The following is a 17,941-nucleotide window of genomic DNA, read 5'->3' on the forward strand; positions in this document are numbered from 1 at the left end:
TCCCAAGTTCAGGATAGATTCCTAGAAGTTGAACTTGTCTGAACTTGTTTCAGACCCCCACCATACTTGCCAAACTGCTTTCCTAATCCATAAAGTTACAGCCACGCAATTTATGAAAATGCCTGTTTCACCACATTCTCACCAGCACTGGGTTTTATTAATTTTTAAATCTTTACCCATTTTAATAAGTGCCAGAGCATGGTATGTTCTTATTTTTTGTTATCATTTCTTTGCTCTCTGTAAGCCGAACTTTTAAAATATATGTTTGTTAATCAGTCTGTCTTCTGGGAATGTTCTAAAATTTGAAGGCCAACACATCTGGAGGAAAAGGGATCCTTATTATAGAGAGGCAGAAATTTAGCTGAGCTGTGTCTCATAGTTGTACCGGAAGCAGAACTTATAAGTAAGTGATAAAGTTAGATATTTAGCAGAGGGGCATTCCCTGGTTCCTTCTTGCTGCTCAGAGTAAAATGCAGGCGGGAAGAACTGTTAAGCAAATAGAAAGCCGGATTTGATGATTTGGGATCGCAAAAGAAGCCAAAATCAGGAGATCCACTGTCAGGAAACCATCATAACTTACCAGGTGAACTTGAGCAAGTGTCTATACCTTTCTGAGACTGTGTCCTTAATTTGTGAAATGGGGGTGGGGGTAACAGCACCACCTCAGAGGGGTATGAGGAGTGAATGAGGAGGCTGTGTAAAGTGTTTAGCACTATGTCTGCAGGCCCAGCGGCAGCCTCCAGGGGAAAGGATGGGTGGAGGGCTGCTTCTGTGCCCTCCCTCGCTTCGGACCCCAATCCCTGCCTGACTGCTGTTCATTTATGTCTCCCCTCCCCTTCTCTCTTCCCAGGTACCTAATTCCCGGAGGCAGGGGGTGGGACAGAGGATTCCAGCTGGGGATTAACTGGGCAGATTAGAGTTGCACTGAGCGAGCGGAGGGGGGTCTCTATCCTTTTAACCCTTCCCTTGTCAGGGCCAGTGCTGGAGCACCCCCCCCCCCCTGCTTTCTTTGACTTCAGGTTTAGGAGAGGGGAGGCTGCTTCCAGAACTTTTCCCACTCCCGCCTGTGGAGGATCCTAAAGAAGGCCTGCTGGCTGACCCAAAGAAAATGAGTTTCCCTCTCTGGGCCTCACTTTTCTGAAAAATGCCCAGAAGAATGTGCAGATGAAACAGAAAACCTCGTGTCAGAGTGACCACCCCTGGAGGCTGAGATAGGCTACGCGGAGTTCATACTTCGTGAGCATCTACTACGTCGGCAAGGCTGTGGTCACCCTATTAATCTTTGATTTCCCCTTCCCAGGTGGGGGGGGGGTGGCAGGGGCGGGCAGCATCGCACACAGAATCACAGAATCACCTATCAGAAGCCCCCAGAGTCAGCCATGGCTCCAAAATGGTAGTCTAGGGTCCGATTTTCTTCTCTTGGGGTGCTACCTGCCCCACCCTAAATCCTGGTGCTCTCCATAGGAGAGCTGTGAACTACTTCCTCAAAGGGGTCCATAAATTCCTGGAGGGAACTGGGGTCACAGGCAGGGAGGAACCAAGACATATACTATAGGGAATCTTCTCCATCCCACCAGGCCCGGGAAAGCCCCCCTCCTACCTTTCCCTGACTGCGCCAGACGCAGAGCGGGGAGGGGGAAGGGGGCGGTGCCTACTCTGCGGCTGCTTGAGAAGGGAGGACTGCGGGAGAGCGCAGAGGTTGGGGGGGGGGGCGCTGCGGCACCGCCTCCTAGCCCGCAGCCGCCCAAACGGCAGTGGTGGGGGCGCTGACCCTCCTCCGTCGGTACCCTCCCCCGCTGCGGGGACTTCGCCATTACTCCTGACTAGGGAGGGGGCTCCCGATCCCCTCCTCCACCTATGGAGCGGCCGAGAGCGCTCCCTGCCCCCCGACCCGCCTGAAGCCCCTGCGTGACCCCCAGGGGACCCCTACCCCCAGGTCTGTCGCGCCTCCTCTGAGTCTGTCTGTGTCCCCATCTGTCCCGTCTCCCCACTGTACGTGTTTGTGGCTATGTGTATCCCGTACACCTGCACTCACGGGCCAGAGTGCCTGGAGCGAAGGCCTGGGGGAGGGGTCCTGGGGATCAGTTGTGGGTCAGTCCCAGGTCTGGAGTGTCTTTCCATGACTGTCAGTCTCTGTTGTCGGCGTGACACCCTTCAGGCTGTGAGTCCAAGTCAGGCTCTGGGTGTCTAGGTGACACCCCGAAGGCTGTGAGCATGCGGGCCCCGTGTCTGTCTGGGTGACACTCGCAGGCTGTCGGTGTTGGTGGCATTCTGCAAGAGGTGTGCATCCTAGACACAGTATAGGCTGTGCGCGTGGGTCCTCGTGTGTCTGGATGACACCCGCAGGCTGTGTCTGTAACACGTTGCAAGCACCTGGTGTGCTGGTCTGCGCGCGTCAGTGTGTGTGGTAACCCAGTCAGAGGGAAGGAGGCCCGGGCCGCTAGTGTCCTCAGCCCTCTGCGTGTGTGTGTGCGCGTGTGTGAGCGCGCGCGCGCCGCGGAGAAGGTGGATCCGCTCAGTCCGCCGCGAGCCCTCCCCAGGCCCCACGACCCGCCGCTGCGGCCGCTGGCCCGGCCTCCGCTGGCGCGGGTCGGACCGGGGATGGAGCTACCGCAGACCGGGCCCGGGAGTCCAGCGGCCTGAGAAGCGGGCGGTGCGCGGGGCCGGGGAAGGCGGGCCGAGGGGAGGGTCCTACGGACCCGGGGGGCGGGCGCGGCGCGCCCCCTCCCTGGCGCGCTCGCTCCCTCCCACGAGCGCCCTCCCTCACCGCCTCCTCCCGCCGCCTCCAGCCCCCCCTCGCCGGGGACCGAGCGCGCTCGCTCCGGCGCCGGCCTCGCCTCCTCGCAGCAGCGCCATGGTACGTCGCCGCCCCCACTTTCGTTTTCGCCTGGGGAGTTTTTGGGGTGGTGCGTGGGCTCCGCGCGAAAGTTGCCAGGTCTTGGGGGGGCCGCCCCAAGGAAGGGTTCGATGCGGGGACACCCCCTTCCGCCCGCCGCCGCAGGACCCCCGCCCGCCGATGCCCCCCCTCGCGGCTGGGGGCGGAGCTGGCGCGCAGGGCGCAGCGGGGGATCCCAAGTGGGGGGCCCCTCGTGGGCGCCGCGGAATTGGCGGGGAGGGCGGGGCTCCCGGGAGAGGGTGCCCCTCAACCAGGCCGGGCCCCCGCCCCCTGTCCGGCACGGAGGGGAGGAGGGAGGGACGAAGCCCTGGGCGCACGACCCCGAAACGCGCAGCCCACCGGGGAGCGAAGCCGGGGAGGGGTCGCCCGGTTGGGCAGGAGTCGCGGTGGCCCCCGGGGGTGCCCCGGCCCGGGTGAGCGCGGCGAGCCAGCTAGCGGAAAATGGCCGCTGCGGAGAGGGGCGGAGAGCGCGCCACGGTCGCCGCCGGGCGCCTTGAACTTGGAGTCCGGCGGGCGGCGGCGCTTGGCGCCACGCAAGGGCAGCCCCCACGGCCTGCCCTCACGCCGTCTGAGCCCCGCCCACAGGCTGACCCCAGCCGGGCCGCGGCCACACCGGGTCTCACCCGGGAGGGGTCACCAGGTCTCGGCCCCGAGCGCCCCAGGCCGGCAAGCCTAGGTGCTTGCACTTGAGGATTCTGGTGTCTGGTCTCCGGGTATCGGTGGCATCTGCGCTGTAGGGGTGCATTTGGGGGCTCCAGAGCTTCGTAACGGGTCAGCATGGGAATGCGGGGATGCGTTCTCGGGTCTGTGCAGCTAGGTGGTTTCGTCCCTGTCCGTGGGTATGTGGGTTCCTATATGTCGGGTCCTTTCCTTTATGTGTCTGTGCATCCACGTGGCTGAGTGTGTTGTGTTGCGTGTGTAAGAGCATTGTGCTTCTCTGGGACAGTGTGCGTGTGTCTTTGGGTAACTGGGCAACTGTGCCGTGTGTCCCTGTGTAATGGTGCTGTGAAGCTGTGTGGCTGCGTTGTATGTCCCTGGGGGCCGTGATGTCCCTGGGTGACCGTGTGGGGTGTTCCCGTGTGTGTGACGGTTAGGGGGTTGTGGGTGAGTGAGGAACGGTGTCGTGTGTCTGCGTCCCAGGGGACAGTTAGGTGTCTCTCTGTGCAGGTGACTGGCACTGAATGACTGTCTTGGGGATGGGTCTACACTTTCCCCCTGGACCCTCCAGTTCCTTTTTTCCTGCCACAGAGCTTCTGGGTGGGGGGCTGGTATTTCCTCTACCTTGCCAAAACCCTGTTCCCTCATCTCACCCCAACCCATCCCTCCCACTGCCTCCCTGCCTCGAGGTCCCCATGGGCGTGGACCCAGGTGGTCCTGGTTTGCGTTTTAGGCTCGAGGTGGCACTGGGACTCAATCATTGGGTGGCAGCGATGTCGCCTGCCAGGAACCGCGCGTGCACAGGGACCAGCCCCAGAGGTGGGCAGGGCGACAGGGGTCCCCACCTCTCTTTTGGCCTAGGTTTTGAGGGAGGGTTGGTTACTGAAGCGCAGGAGCTATCTGGGCCCAGGCGGTGGCCAAGGAGACCCTCTCACCTTCCAGGCTGGGGGCCGTCTCCTTCAGCCCTGCCTCCCAGCTCTTGCGGAGGACCAGGCCAGGGGTGGAAGGTCCAAAGTGTTATTTTCTACCCTCCAGGGGAATCCCTGCTGTACCCCCCCACCCCCACCCCACGGCCTTTATATAATTTTCCAAATAGGAAAGCCCTAAGGCTAGGCCAAGTCTCTGCTTTTTACTTAAAACCTGCAAGCCATTTTGGAGGGGCTGTTTGGGAAGGGGAGGAAAAGGGGCTCCACGTTGACACGGGTACATACACACAGCGCTCAGGGTTGCATGCTCCCATCAGCCCCTTCAGCCTCACTGAGGCCCTTCCCCATGCCAGCTGCCAGCACTCAGCCCTGCCCTGCACACCCCTGTGCAGCCACATGTCCATGGTCTGCCCTGCACCACACTCACCCATCCCCACTTTCTCCAGGTGTCCAGGGGTCCACAGTGTGTTCACAAGCATACACCTGTGAGACACCCTCAAGAAGTGCTTGGTCACAGCCACACAGGTACATAAGTCCCTGCACACACTGGTGTACACACAACCACATGGACCCACACTCACACACACAGACACCTCCACTGGCGGGAGAAGGAGGACGGGGGGGGGGAGGTGGTGGGGACTGCCAGGGGGAGGAGTGGGGTGTGCTGTGCCGTGTGCTACTGCATGCATGTGTGTGTGTGCGTGAGTACTGGATTCTGTTGTGGGTGTGTGTGCTGCTGGTAAGCATACGTCGTGTTTGGGCGTGATTATGTGATTGTGGGTGAATGTACCTGTGTTGTGTTTGGGACTGTGTGTGCACTTGTGTGGGTGTGTCAGTGTGTGGGTCTGTATGTGTATACACATCTGTGTGTCTGAGTGTGTGTCTGTGGGCTGTCTTCATGTGTTTCTCTATTATGTCACTGTGTGTGTCATGTCAGATCTGCATGTTGATACCTGAGCCCATGTGTGTGAAAGTCTGTGTCTGTGCCGGCATGGTTGTGTGTGCCTGTGTGCACCTGAGACCTGTGTGTCATGTGTCACTGTGTGTGTGTATCTGTGACTGCACCTGCCCTAGTGTCATGTCCCACCTTTACTTCCCACGACAGAGGAGCCTCAGTTCCTCATCCACAAAATGGAAACGCACAGGACGCTCCCTGGAGTGCATGGGGGGGGCGGGGGGCACGGTCAGGACCGAGCATTCGGCAGCCTGATTCTCTGGGTGTGGCCACTGTGGTGTTGCCACTGGGGCTCCTATTACTTGGGCTCCTGTCGTCCCTGCCTGAGCTACTCTGTGAATGCCTCTCATCTTTTCAAAGTTTACTTTTTAATTACACAAACTATTCATGGACATCTAAGGAGAGTATACAAGTGAAAATGGCACCTTCCTCATCACCCCCACCTTGGTGGGGCTCCAGTCCAGGGGGGTCCTGTTGTCATCCAGCTTTGTCTTAGCAACTGCAGGTGGGACAGATACACATTCTTATAAAGGACACATGTATATTCTTATAAAGGGTAGTTTTTATCTCATAGAGGATACATGAGTGTTCTTTTTTTTTTTTTTTGTTAATCTCAAATGAGATCTTGAGTCCTCTGGCTGAGTCTACAGCAGGGGTTCTCAACTAGGGGTGGTCCTGTCCCCAGGGGACACAGGGCAATGTCAGGGGACATTTATGATTGTCTCCAAGAGGGTGTTCCTGGGATGCAGTGGGAGGAGGAACCTGGTCCAGACCTTGCTCTTGGAGATGGCTCCATCGAGAGCCCCTAGTTCCTTTATGGAACTGCGTAGTATTCCAGCCCGTGCCCATACCAGTGATGTTGAACCGGCCCCACACAGATGGACACCTGGAGGCTGGCTCCAAATTGCTGGCCTTAGTGTTGCAGGGTTGCTATCGACACTGCTGTGCATCAGTAGTTTATCTACCTATCTACCGTGTGTGGGGGACAGTTACAAAGAAGCCAAAGAGTGAGTTCTAGGGAGAATGTATCTTTAATTTTTAACAAATGAGCTCAATTGTACTCCAAAATGCCAGGAGCTAAGTCATGCACCCCTTTTTGGGCCCTTCCACACACAGGTCCAAATCCATCAGTCACTGTGTTGAGAGACCACTATGCACAGGCGCTGTCTGACCCCTGTCCATGCCCGCTGATCTGCCCACATCCGGGGGGAGACACCTCGATCGCCCCACACCTCACAGAGGGAAGCTGGGACACAGAAAGGTTAAGCTGCTGGCTGGAGGAGATGCAGATTCAGGTGCGACCCTGCAGCCCAACAGGCCTGCTGTGGTCCCACTATGTGCACTCCAGGGGCCTCTCCTGCCTGAACTGCGGGGTGGGCAAAAGCAGGTTTGCAGTTGTGAGTACATGAAACACAGTTTATTCTTACACTACTTATCAATTATTGCATTATGGCTGGAAGCCTGCTTTTGCCCACTCCCGTGTGTGTGCATACATATGTGTGTGTGTACCGTTGCTGTCAGTGAACTTGTAGAAGGTTCTACCGTCCATTGCGACTGCTAACATTAACACAGTCCTCACACACATTACCTCCAGAACTCCGATCTCCCCAACCTTCTGAGATGAGTCCTAATGTTGCCATTTCACAGGTGTGGAAACTGAGTTCCAAAAGGTGCCGTCTGTGCTCCTCAAACTTGACTTTGAAAGGAACCTCACCTGCTACATGAAGGTTGCAGGCAGGGCAGGGATGGGGGCAGTCTGAGGAGAATGCTCAGAAATACACTTTAACATTTAAATGTCTGACCTGGGGATCCTGCCGTCTGCGTTTCTGGCATTTTCTTCGGTGATCAAGTACCGCTTTGCGCCGTGTTGGTGTTTGGGTTCCCAGACCCCTGCCTCCCCGTCTCATCCTGGGGTTTGAAGGGGCTGCACGGTGGGAGGTTTCAGAAACATTTTTGAAGCGCTCAGGATGTGCTAAGTGCCATTTGAATAACTGTCAGCCGCACGCAGTGAGGAGCACATGGGCACCGGGGAAGGTGCCGCGGGTGGGTCCTGCTCCCTCCCAGTCGAGCGATGGACCCCGAACAAGTGGCCTCACTCCCTGGGCCTCAGTTTTCTCCCCTGTAATACAGGGAAATATCAGGGCTGCGGCATCTGTCTCGCCCGGGGTGTGGGGAACCTGCCCTCAGTTGGTGACGGTGTCATTAGCCTCAGGATGTTCAGAGAAACTAATCAAAATGGGCAAGCCTTCTAACAATGTGTTGGGGCACATTTGATAGGAAGTCAAAGGTCTGCTAAGTAACATTGTCCTTATGCTAGCAGACCCTACGGGGTGGGCACTGATAGGCCACCTTACAGAGCAAAATACCACGGGATGGAAGCAAAGGGCCACATCCCCCTAGTCTGTCGTGAGGTTGGAAGGAGAGCTTAGGTAGCCTCTGAGCCAGGCTGGGAGGACTGAGGGAGTGAGCCAACCTCGGAGGGGGAGAGTTAAGGCCAGGTGTTGAGGCCAAGGTCGTCAGGCGCCCTGGGGACTCAGAATGGGAGACAGCAGGTCTGTGCTTAATTATTCAAGAGGGAGAACCATGGAGCTTGAAGAAGTGGGCTTCTCTGCCAGATGGCCTGACTCCAAACCATTCACTGTGCCTCAGTTTCCAGTTCTTTGAAATGGACACATGGCTGGGGTTGATAGGAATCTGTGGACGACAGGGGTGAGGCTGCGAGGGTTTATCTGGCCAGCCTGAGGTTCTTTCTGGACAAATTCCTCTTGAGGTTCTGCGGAGACATATGGGGGAGGCCAAAGCCACTCCCTCCCCCGTTTCCCTTTGGTGCTGGCCAACAGAAGAAAGAGCAGATTCTTGGACGCTCCAGGGTTAGCTGGGGTCCCTCTGGCCATCGGGGGCGTAGTTGTAGCCAAGCCCCTCTGCCTGGGCATTGCAGTCCCTGTCTGGCTCTCGGGGACCAGGGAGAAAAGGGTGCAGGAGACCCTTCTCCTGCCATACACCGCGGGACTACATCTTTAAGGGCTTTCCGCGCGCAGCGCGGCCTCTGCACACGTCACTGCTTCATTCTCCACCCCAACCCCCCCCCCTCCACCCCTTGGCTCATTTCTCCAACTTCCCGGCCAGCTCCGGGCGGGTGGGGGGTGTCATAATAATCCATCTCCGGCCCCCAAATGTCCATCAACAGCCTTGCGTCCCCACCCCACCTGACTTGGGAAGCCGGTCCCGGGGGACCCTCTTCAGTCTCACTGAGTATGGCTGTGGGTCCCCATCCGGTGTCCCGAGCCCAGCGGCTAGAAATTCGTAATAACAGCAATAATGGGGTTCATGAGGCATGAGGGGAGCGGCTCTCCTTCCTCGTTCGCGCTCTTTTTTTCCCTCTTTTCTTTGAAAGTTGGATGTTGAGAAGTGGGAGGTTCGGGTGGGAGGAGAGAAATTGGGGGGAGGGAGGGGAGAGAAATTGGGGGGAAGGGAGGGGGAGGTTGCCAGAGGGAGGAGAGACAGAGACACTGAGACGGAGGAGGGGAGAGGGAGAGAGAAGGTGGGGGGCAGGAAAAGAAGAGAGGGAGTGAGAGACGCAGGAGAGAGGGAGGGAGAGAGCGGGAGGGAGGAGGGAGGGAGACCGAGGGAGGAGGCGGCTAGGAGCGCGCGCCGGCCGCGGCCGCGGGGGGGGGGGGGGTTGGAAAAATGACTCAGTAAGTTCAGCGCGCCCGCTCCGGCCGGCCCTGCGCCTCCCGCCGCGCCCGGGATGTATTCGTCCCCGCTCTGCCTGACCCAGGTACGCCCCCCGCCCACGCCGCCCGCGCACCGGGTCCCGCATTCCCCGCATCCCAGCCCCGGAGTTTGGAAGCCGGAGGAGGCGGGACGAAAAAGGCACGCGTCCTCTGGCTGCCCGAGCCGGGACGCCCCCAACAGGGACCAGGGACCAGTGGGGGATGGGCTGGGCCGGAACCCCCCTCTTTCACCCCATACACTCACCCCGGATTCCTGCTGTGCCGCTCGGACCCCCCCCTCCCCGCGACCGGGACCTCCCCCAGTCCCGGACGTTTGGGCGCGGGCTGCAGGTTCGCTTCCCCCAAGGCAGGATGAGCTCCCCCATCCACTCGGGAAGGTCTGAGGGGCGCCCCAAAGACAGGGTTCTGCGTGAACCCCATGCCTGACCGGGGACTACCTCTAAGAAGAATTGAGGGGATCCTAGCTGGCTCCTGAGCTCCCCAGCACTCTTGATGTGTTCCTGGGACCCTCTCCTCACCAAGGTTGCACCCCGTCACTCCAGCCCCGGCTGCCTTTCCCCCCCATTATTGGCCCACGTGTGCACGGAGGGGGGAGGGGGCGCGCGAACTTGGAGGTGCCAGCGGTGGGGGGAGGGGTGCTCGACTTCCCGGCTTGGTCTCCTACTCCCCCTCAACCCCGCACCCCCACCACCATCCCGATGTTTTCGCCGCATCGATTTAGGGGTTATTGAGCCGCAGCCGGGAGGAGCTGAGAGGCCTGCACTCCGGGGTCGGCTGGCACTGCGGTGCTGCTCACGCCCTTGCCCGCCAGCACCTGCCCCAGCCCCCTCTGTAGCCTCTCACCCTTGACCACACTCCCAGGCTGCCCAGGCTGAGCCCTGGTGCAGAGATGGGGTGGGGGGACGTCCCTTCCTCAGGCCGCACCGGGACGTCCCAGCTCCCTCCCAGACAACGCCCACCCTTCCATTGGTTCTACCTTCCAGCTTCGGGGCCCACCCCAAGTCCGTGTGTGTCTGTAGACCAGTGGCGTTCCGGCCTCAGTTTCCCCTGGCGTGACCTGGGGCTAAGGCAGTTTCTGGAGAGAGATGCAGCATGGCCTCCAAACTGTAAAGTGCAGTGCGGACTGTCCTGAGGAGCACTGTGTGGGAGAGCGCATGTGCCGGTTTAGGGCCGAGAGACTCATCCCTGCCAGGGGTCGCCCCGTGCGCGGTGGGATCTTTGTTACTGGCGGATCTCCAGCACCCGCTAAGAAGTTCCTGGCTTTAGGCGGAAACTGAGGGCTGGTGCTGAGGGGGGGGTGTCTCAGTCTTATCCTGCCCACGACCTCCTCGATGACCTTGGGCAGGTCCCTGCCCCTCTGCTGGACTCCATTTCCCTCTCTGAGCAACTTGTGGAGGGGGTCCCTCAAAGAGTCATCACTGGCCCATCTCAGTCTCCCTGTCGTCCTGAAATTCCCCATAACATCTAGGGTTCTAGTTCAGTAGCTGCGGGACCTTAGGCCTGCCCGGCTCAGGCCTTAGGGGGTGGGTGGCCTGTGTGGCTCTGGGTGCCCCTGCCCCCTCTGCCCTTCTTGCGCACTCCCTAGATCCATGGGGGGGGCGGGCAGGCAGAGGAAGGCTATTCCAGGCGAGGAGGTTGGAAGGCCGCCTGTTGTCACTGCGCCCTGGAATTCCCCCATCAGGACGCTGGGAGACAGGCCTCTATCCACGTTGCAGAGAGGGGGTGGTGAGGAGAGCCAGAGCCCTGGCATCACCCGTGAACTTGGGTACTCACTGGGCCTGGCTTTCCCCAGGAGCAGGGCAAGGATCAGCCAGGTGACTCTCGTGAAGTTACAAAAATCAGGTTGCTGGGCATGAGGGACCAGGAGACACAGGCAGAGAGAACCAGAGCGCTCCCTGCTGGGGTGGGGAAGGAGCGACCTGAGCGCAGGGGCTTCCCTCCTCTTTTTATTCTCCCATGTGCCCCCCACCCTGGAAGGAAGCCACCCGCCAAGCCTGTTTAATCCCTGTAGCTCCTTGCAGGCCCAGTGCGGTCTGGAGTCTCAAGCTGGGAGACCTGGGAGGACCTTGACCACCCCTGCAGGACCCCCTCCCCTGGTTGTCTGGTTCAGTCCCCAATCTGCCCTGACCCCGTTTCTCTCTGCCTTTCCCTCTCCCTGTCTCCTTCTCTCTGTGTCTGTTCTCCCTGTCTCTCTCTCTGCCTCTCTCTGTCCTCGTCATTTCATCCTTCTGTCTCTGTCGTCCCTCTCCGTCATGACACCTCTGTTTCTCACCATCTTTCCCCCGATGTGTCTCTCTCCTTGCCCCGTCTGTCTCTCCCTGTGTCCCTCAGTCTCCAGGCCTCCATCTCCCCTCTTGACTTCACTAATTTTACAACCTGAGTCCGGCCTAAAATAGCTCCGTTTTATCCGACGTGACTGATCTGACCCGGATCCTCTTAGGAGCTGAGACCAGGTTGGGGGCTGCACCTCTAGTGCGAGCTGCCCCGTGCCCCCAGCCCTGCCCACCAAGGGGGGGGGGTGGCCCTGAAGTATTCTGGGAGCCATGTCCTTGTTTCAGTGGCGGTGACTCAAGCGCTTTTTCACTTTTACTCTTAAGAGGAACTGTGTGGAGCAGCCGTTACTTCCATAAATCCTGCCGGCGGGAAGGCTGGCCTCCCTGCGCTCACCCCACTCTGGGCCTCCCTCCCTGCCTCCCTTCTGCCTGCTGCCACCGCCACGTTAGTTATTCCGGGTTTGGGGCCAAATCTCTCTTGGCTGCAGTGCCCAGGATTCCCCGGGGCCACAGCCAGCGAGTGTAGCCGCCAGGGCCCCCTCCCTCATTCATTCATTCTTTCCTTCATTCCTTCACCTGGGTCCTTCTCAGGGAGGCACTCCCCTTGCCGCCATTTCTCCAGCAGGGAGACTGAGGCTGGGAGAGGGCCCTGACTTTTGTTCCTTTTAGTAGATCTTTATTAAGCACCTCCCATGGGAGTGAGGAGGAGGCAAAATGCAGCGAGGTCTAGGCCTGGTGTGAGGGTCAGGCTTCCCCAGCGTCTCTGGGCTGGGAAGGGGGCCAAGACCAGAAAGGGCCAGGGCCTGCCCAGGACAGCACAGCGTGGCCTGAGCCTCTGGTTGGGTAGCCAGACCTGGGCGGGTGGGGACTCCCCGTGTGCCCACGACATCCTGTAGAAGGCACAGCCTCGCTCCAGGTCTTTGTGTCTCCCCTTCCCTCCGCGGCTGGATCTCTCCCCCTCCCTTCTCCGCAGTGGAGGTGCCTCAGCACCAGGGCCCAGCGCCTTGTAAATCTCGAAGCTGGGATTCTGGCCTAGTCAGCGTTCTCTCTCCCTCTCTCTCTCTCCCCTTCTCTCCCTCTCATTCCCTCTCTCCCTCCTCCTCCCACCCGTCTATCTCTTCCTTCTCTTCTCCCCCTCCCTCCCTCTCCCTCTCCCTCCCCCTCCCTCCTTCCCTCTCTTCCTCCCTCTCTCCTGCCTTATCTGTCTCTCTCCCTCTGTCTCTCTGTCTCTCTATCTGCCTGAGCCTCCCTCCCTCCCTGTCTCAGGACAAAATGGATGGGAAGTGCTGAGTCCTGGGGCCTCCTGCCCCAGGCAGCCCCTGCTCAGGTCACACACCTAGGCGAGTGTTGAGCTGCAGTCAGTACACGGGCACCCCAACACTCCCATGCACACTCACACCACACCTGTGAGGACAGGACCCCCACAGATGGGGGGTGGGTAGCGGACACCTAGGATGCCTCAGATCTGCATGCACATTTTGCTCAGGAGGCTCAGAATGGAGTCCCCTTTGCAGTTATGGGACTGGGTGGTAACTGGGCCCCCCCATGCCTCAGTGTCCTCCCAGTGCAATGAAGTGGCCGGTGACCCTCAACTCCTCAGGCTGCCTGAGCATTCTGGGAAGCAGGACACCTCCAAGGTGCTGGGCATAGGACCTGGCACACAGTCGGTGCTCATAAATATTTGTTGGATGGATGGATGGATGGATGGATGGATGGATGGGGGAGGGAATGGATGGACAGTTCTGCCAGTTGAGAGAAGGCACTTGAATCTCTCTGGGCTTCAGCCTCTCTCCCTGCGTCCCCCAGTGGGACATAATTATGCCTTCCTCCGATTCCTTACCCTTCACACAGTGACTGGTATACAGTAGACAGTAAGTAACTGTGGATAGCAGTGACCCCAGAAAAACTGAAGCCTTGACCCATGAGGGTTTTTCTGTTGACCATTCCTCCCAGGCCAGCCCTGTCCAGGGTCTCCCCAAGTTTGGCCAGACCAGGTGGGTACCAGCAGCCTTTGTCAGCTGGGGTGTGCAAACGGGGCCAACAGGCAAAGGATGAGATTGTCCCTTCACTGCTCTGGACTCTGGGGACACCACAGTGAACGACACAGATCAAAACCCTCTCCTAGAGGGCTGCAGTCTAGGTGCGGAGTGGGCAGGAAACATGGGGACAGCACAGGACAGTGGGGCCCCCTCCCAGGAGGAGGAGGAGGTAGTGGCAGGTGGTCCAGGATGGAGCAGGGGAAGGGAGCCACACAGAGTTCAGAGGGATCGTGGGGAGTGCAGAGTGGGCCTCTTTGGGGAGCTCCAAGGCTGGAGTCAGACTGCAGTCCCAGCAGTGGGGCTGAGGTGTCGGGAGGCCCACAGTTATAGGGGCTCAGGTGCACGTCCCAGTGCTGCTCCTTCCTGGCTGTGCGACTTTGGACCAGTGACTCCAATGCTCAGTGAGTGCCTCAGTCTCTCCCTCCGGGCAGTGGGCACAGTAAATACTCAGCCTCCAAAAGGCATGACACCATGCCTTTGTTTTGGCTCAGCCCCCATCCTCCCCCTGGGATACCAGACAAGAAGTCAGAGTTCCCGGATCACACTCACTTGCCAGTTTGTTGCAGGGGTTTCACTGTCTGGTCTGTTTACCAGATTCCTCCCAGTGGCCCAGCCAGTAAGGCCCTGCACAACCAGCCTCGGTCCCTTCCCCGCCCTCACCCCTCCACTCCCGCTTGTTCACTCTGCTGTAGCTTCACCTGCCTCCTCACTGTGCCCATAAAGTTCTGGGCATGGTCCTGCCTCCTGCCTTTGTACGTGCTGGTACTGCTCTCTCCACCTGGACAGCTGCTCTGATTGTCATCTTTCAGGTCTACATTCAAGCTTCCTCTCCTATGCGAGACCTCCCTATGGACCCCCAGCCAAGAAACAGCCCCCAAGGGATTCCCTGGTCCCCTCAAACTCCTGTAACTTTCTTCAAAACACTCTGCTGGACCTGACATTTTGTTACATACTTGTTGGTTTGTTTCACATCCGTTTCTGCCCCAGATGTGGATCCGGGTGCCAGCCGAACTCAGGTCACTGCTGGGTCTCCAGCACCGTGCATGGGGTTGGCACACAGCAGGCACTCCGTAAACGTTGGTTGAACTACGGAATGACTCTTTCCCTCATTAGATAGAGCTGTTCATAAACTCTGATGCTCCCTCGAGCTTGTGGGGAGGAGATCCCTTAGGTTAGGAACCCTAATCTGGTGCCAGATGGGTCTGCATTTGCATATAAGCCCTGCTGTCCGCCACTTCACCTGGGCTTCACTTGAAGGGGACATTGAAATCCGGGCCTTGAAGGATTCATAGGAGTTGAGAATAAACACTTAGGAGGTGGGTAACAGTGATTCCTGAATGAACAGAGGAGAGAGAGAATCCTTTCTGGAATATTTTTTGGTGGAAATTGGAGTTCCATGTGCTGGTTTGCTGCCCTGGACTCTGAGGGTGGTAGGGACACCAGAGGGGCCTAGCCCAGTGCGCAGTTGTCCCGCCCAGTGCGCCCAGCAGGCTCGGGCCCAGGGGCCCGTCTCCAGGCCGCTGCTGCCCTCTTTGGCTGGGAAGTCCCAGTGGGCCAAGTGGGGTTTCTGGGGAAGGCCTAGCCTTGTTCCCCTCCCTCTGCCCTCTGATTACCAGGGCAGTAGGCAAACCCCCCAGCGGGCCACAGTGCCCCTTTCTGCCCATTTTACTAAATGAGAAACTGAGGCCCCAAGTGGAGCAGTGATTAGTTCCTGGGTCACACAGAAGGTGCAAATGGAGGCCAGTATCACCCCGCCTCATTCCGCTCTAGGGTCTGCCTAGCAATGAGCGCCTCAGCCCTGGGACTTAGGGTTGGAGGAGGAGAAACAACTAGACCCAGACCCCACAGTTTGTGTGGTCCACACTAGGTCTGAGGGAACCCCAGAGGAGAGCAGGAAATGAAGGAACACTGGAGATAGGGCTTTGAGGGATGTGTAGGAGTTTGGGAGGATTCTCAGCGTCTAGCTTGCCTTGGCTGTTTCCTTTGCCCTGTCAGCCACTGAGGACATTGGGAGGCACCTGCGGAAGAGAGGCCTTGGTTGTTGCAGGTCTTATGGGACAAAGAGAGTGACTGGCCTGACCTCCCAGGGAGGACAAGAGAGGACAGGGCAGCAGGTCCATGACCCAGTTACAGACTGTTTGTCTTCCTTCCTCCAGGACCAGCTAGGGTCACTGGTGACGTGGGCTCCCACCCCTGCTCGCCTCCCTGGCACCTCTCCCCAGAGAGGGGGTAGAGATCAGAGAGGGGGAGGAGGGGGAAAAGAGGGAAGGAGCTGGAAGAGGGGTGGGGGCTTAGGGAGGAAGGAGCCCAGACAAGAAAAAAATTAAGGGAAAGGGGCTCAAAAGTGGGGAGGTGCTCAGAGAGAAAGGCTGGCGGTCAAGAAGAGGAGGAGTCTGGGGCCTGTAGCCTGCTCCTGCTGGCTGACACCCCAGCTGCCTCTTCCCAGCTCCCTCTTATCAGGGCCCCAGTAATCACCAGAACTTGGGTGACAGCCACAGCCCAACGTCCACACCGTTGCCCTGGCATTCCCTCCACAGGGACAGCGACCTGTGCCTCTATTGATTCCCTGTCCCCCGCCCCCCAGTTTCTCTAGCCAGATGGCCTGGGCTCCAGGCCCAGCTCTGCTGATGGGCTGGCTGTGTGACCCTGAGCGAGTGGCTGCCCATCTCTGAGTCTGGCATGCCGCGTGGCATTCAAGCACAGGACAGGCAACTCGGGTTGGACAGGGACTGGCAGGGGATGGGCCCTTCGTCCTCCCTCTGCCTCAGCAGGTCAGCGGGGCGGGGGCAGCAGAAAAGGACCCAAGGTTCAGTCCCTGCCACAGTTGTTCCAGTGACTCATGCTTCAGAGCACATTGGAGTGGGGAACTGGGCGCACAAGCCGAGCCCCATTCCACCCCACCCTGGTGAGGGCAGAAGGCTATTTTCAGAGACTCAGTAATAAGTGAAATCTGAGGTCATCCCCCTCCCCCCATGGCCAGAGATGGCTCAAAGGAAGATGAAGCACAGAGCAGCGAGGGCGAGCGGGTGGGTACCACGTGCATCCAGGTCTGGAGGTGCGACTGTGCCCCGCCGCATCCACCTGGAAAGCCAACCAAGAGCCCACAGCAGCTGCTTCTCCCCGTCCAAGACCCCGGCCTTGCAGAGAGTGGGCTGTTCCAAGGAAGGGGCCTGAGGACCGTTGGTGGGGTAGGAGTCCTGGGTTCTTACCCTCACACAGGCCACGAGAGTGGGACCTAGGCCTAGGGCCTCTGTGAACCTCAGTTTCCACATCATGCAACGTACGGCAAAGCCTCAGGCCTTTCCCTGACCCCCTGGAAGATCACAAGCAACCAAAGTAATCGTAACAACATCAATAATAACAGTGCAGTGGAACTTCGGTTCTTGAACCTAACTCTCTCCAGAAGGCTGCTGGAGAAGTGATTTGCTTGAAAACCGAATCATTTTTTTCCCATTAGAAGTACAGGGTCAGCATGAAAGGGTTGTCGGATTGAGAACAGAAGTTCTGTTCCACAATCGAGACATTTTTTTGTGAAGAACTTGGTGGAGAACCGAATTGTTCAAGATGGGAGACATTCGAGAACCATGGTTTGACTGTAACAGCTGATACAGCCTTTTGAGAACCGGGCAGATAATGGGGTTCATAAGCCAGGAAGAGCTATCACCCCATCCAAGAAGCCTAGCGCAGCCCAGGCAAGACTAGGGAGGTGGGACCGCTGTTTTTCTTCTGTCTTCCTTTCTCCTTGAACGTCTCACTCTTGAGGCTAAGAAACCAGGTCCCGATGTTCTGTGGACTGTTTCCCTTGCTAGAAAACGAAGAGAGTGACGCAGCCCTCCTGCCCTCTGAGAAGGGGATGGGGCCTCCCCTGCGGCTCTCCAAGGGGCCCTGCTGGGGCTGCTGCTTCCATGGGGGGAGTCAGATGGGTGTGGGGGCTCAGCAACACCAATTAGGCATGATGGGAGGGAGATGTTGAGTCACAGCTCTGGCTAGGTCCCACCCTCCCCTGGCCTCAGTTTCTCCATCAGCAGAACGGATCTCTGGGGGACAGGGTGAGGTGAACTGGCCCTCAGGGGCCCCTCTCTCTGGCTCCGAACCTCCACGGCTGAGCTCCCCAGTCTGCAGTGTATTCTGCCCTGGTGTCTAGAGCCTCAGCTTTCCTGGCCTGCACAATGGGCAGCCTCTGACATCCAGGGGTCCTAGTCTCCGTCTGTGGGCCTCAGCCAGTCCTGTCCTTACACGTGTCCTCATTTTTTCCATCAGTGCCAAGGACCAGTAGGGGTGGCCCTGGACCCCCAGCTGGATCAGCTTCCTCTGCCGAGCAGTGGGGTCTGAGAATGGAGCCCCGGGCACTATTCTCCACTCCTGGTTTCTCCTGCAATCTCCGAGCACCCACCGTGGGTGCTCAGCCCTGCTCTCGACCTTGGAACTCGCACACAGCCTGGGGGCCCAGTGCCAGCCATC

General features: G+C 58.7%; 1 protein-coding gene across 4 annotated transcripts in view; it reads left to right on the plus strand.

Annotated features, from left to right (window-relative positions):
- The first annotated feature begins 2,412 nt into the window (after positions 1 to 2,412).
- NFIC (nuclear factor I C) overlaps positions 2,413 to 17,941 on the plus strand; it is a 68,212-nt gene continuing 52,683 nt past the window's right edge. For 2 of the 4 annotated variants that reach the window (XM_037165285.2, XM_037165286.2), the window contains exon 1: positions 9,096 to 9,212. In XM_037165285.2, the coding sequence (XP_037021180.1) occupies positions 9,183 to 9,212 (30 nt within the window). In that variant the 5' untranslated portion in view covers positions 9,096 to 9,182. Of the gene's footprint in view, positions 2,858 to 9,093; positions 9,213 to 17,941 lie in introns of those variants that run through there. The other 2 variants (XM_037165284.2, XM_037165282.2) reach the window with 2 other exon arrangements.

The sequence above is a fragment of the Artibeus jamaicensis genome, unplaced genomic scaffold (genome assembly GCF_021234435.1).
Source record: "Artibeus jamaicensis isolate MK-2021 breed Jamaican fruit bat unplaced genomic scaffold, CSHL_Jam_final scaffold_537, whole genome shotgun sequence".
In the NCBI taxonomy this organism is placed as follows: Eukaryota; Metazoa; Chordata; class Mammalia; order Chiroptera; family Phyllostomidae; genus Artibeus; species Artibeus jamaicensis.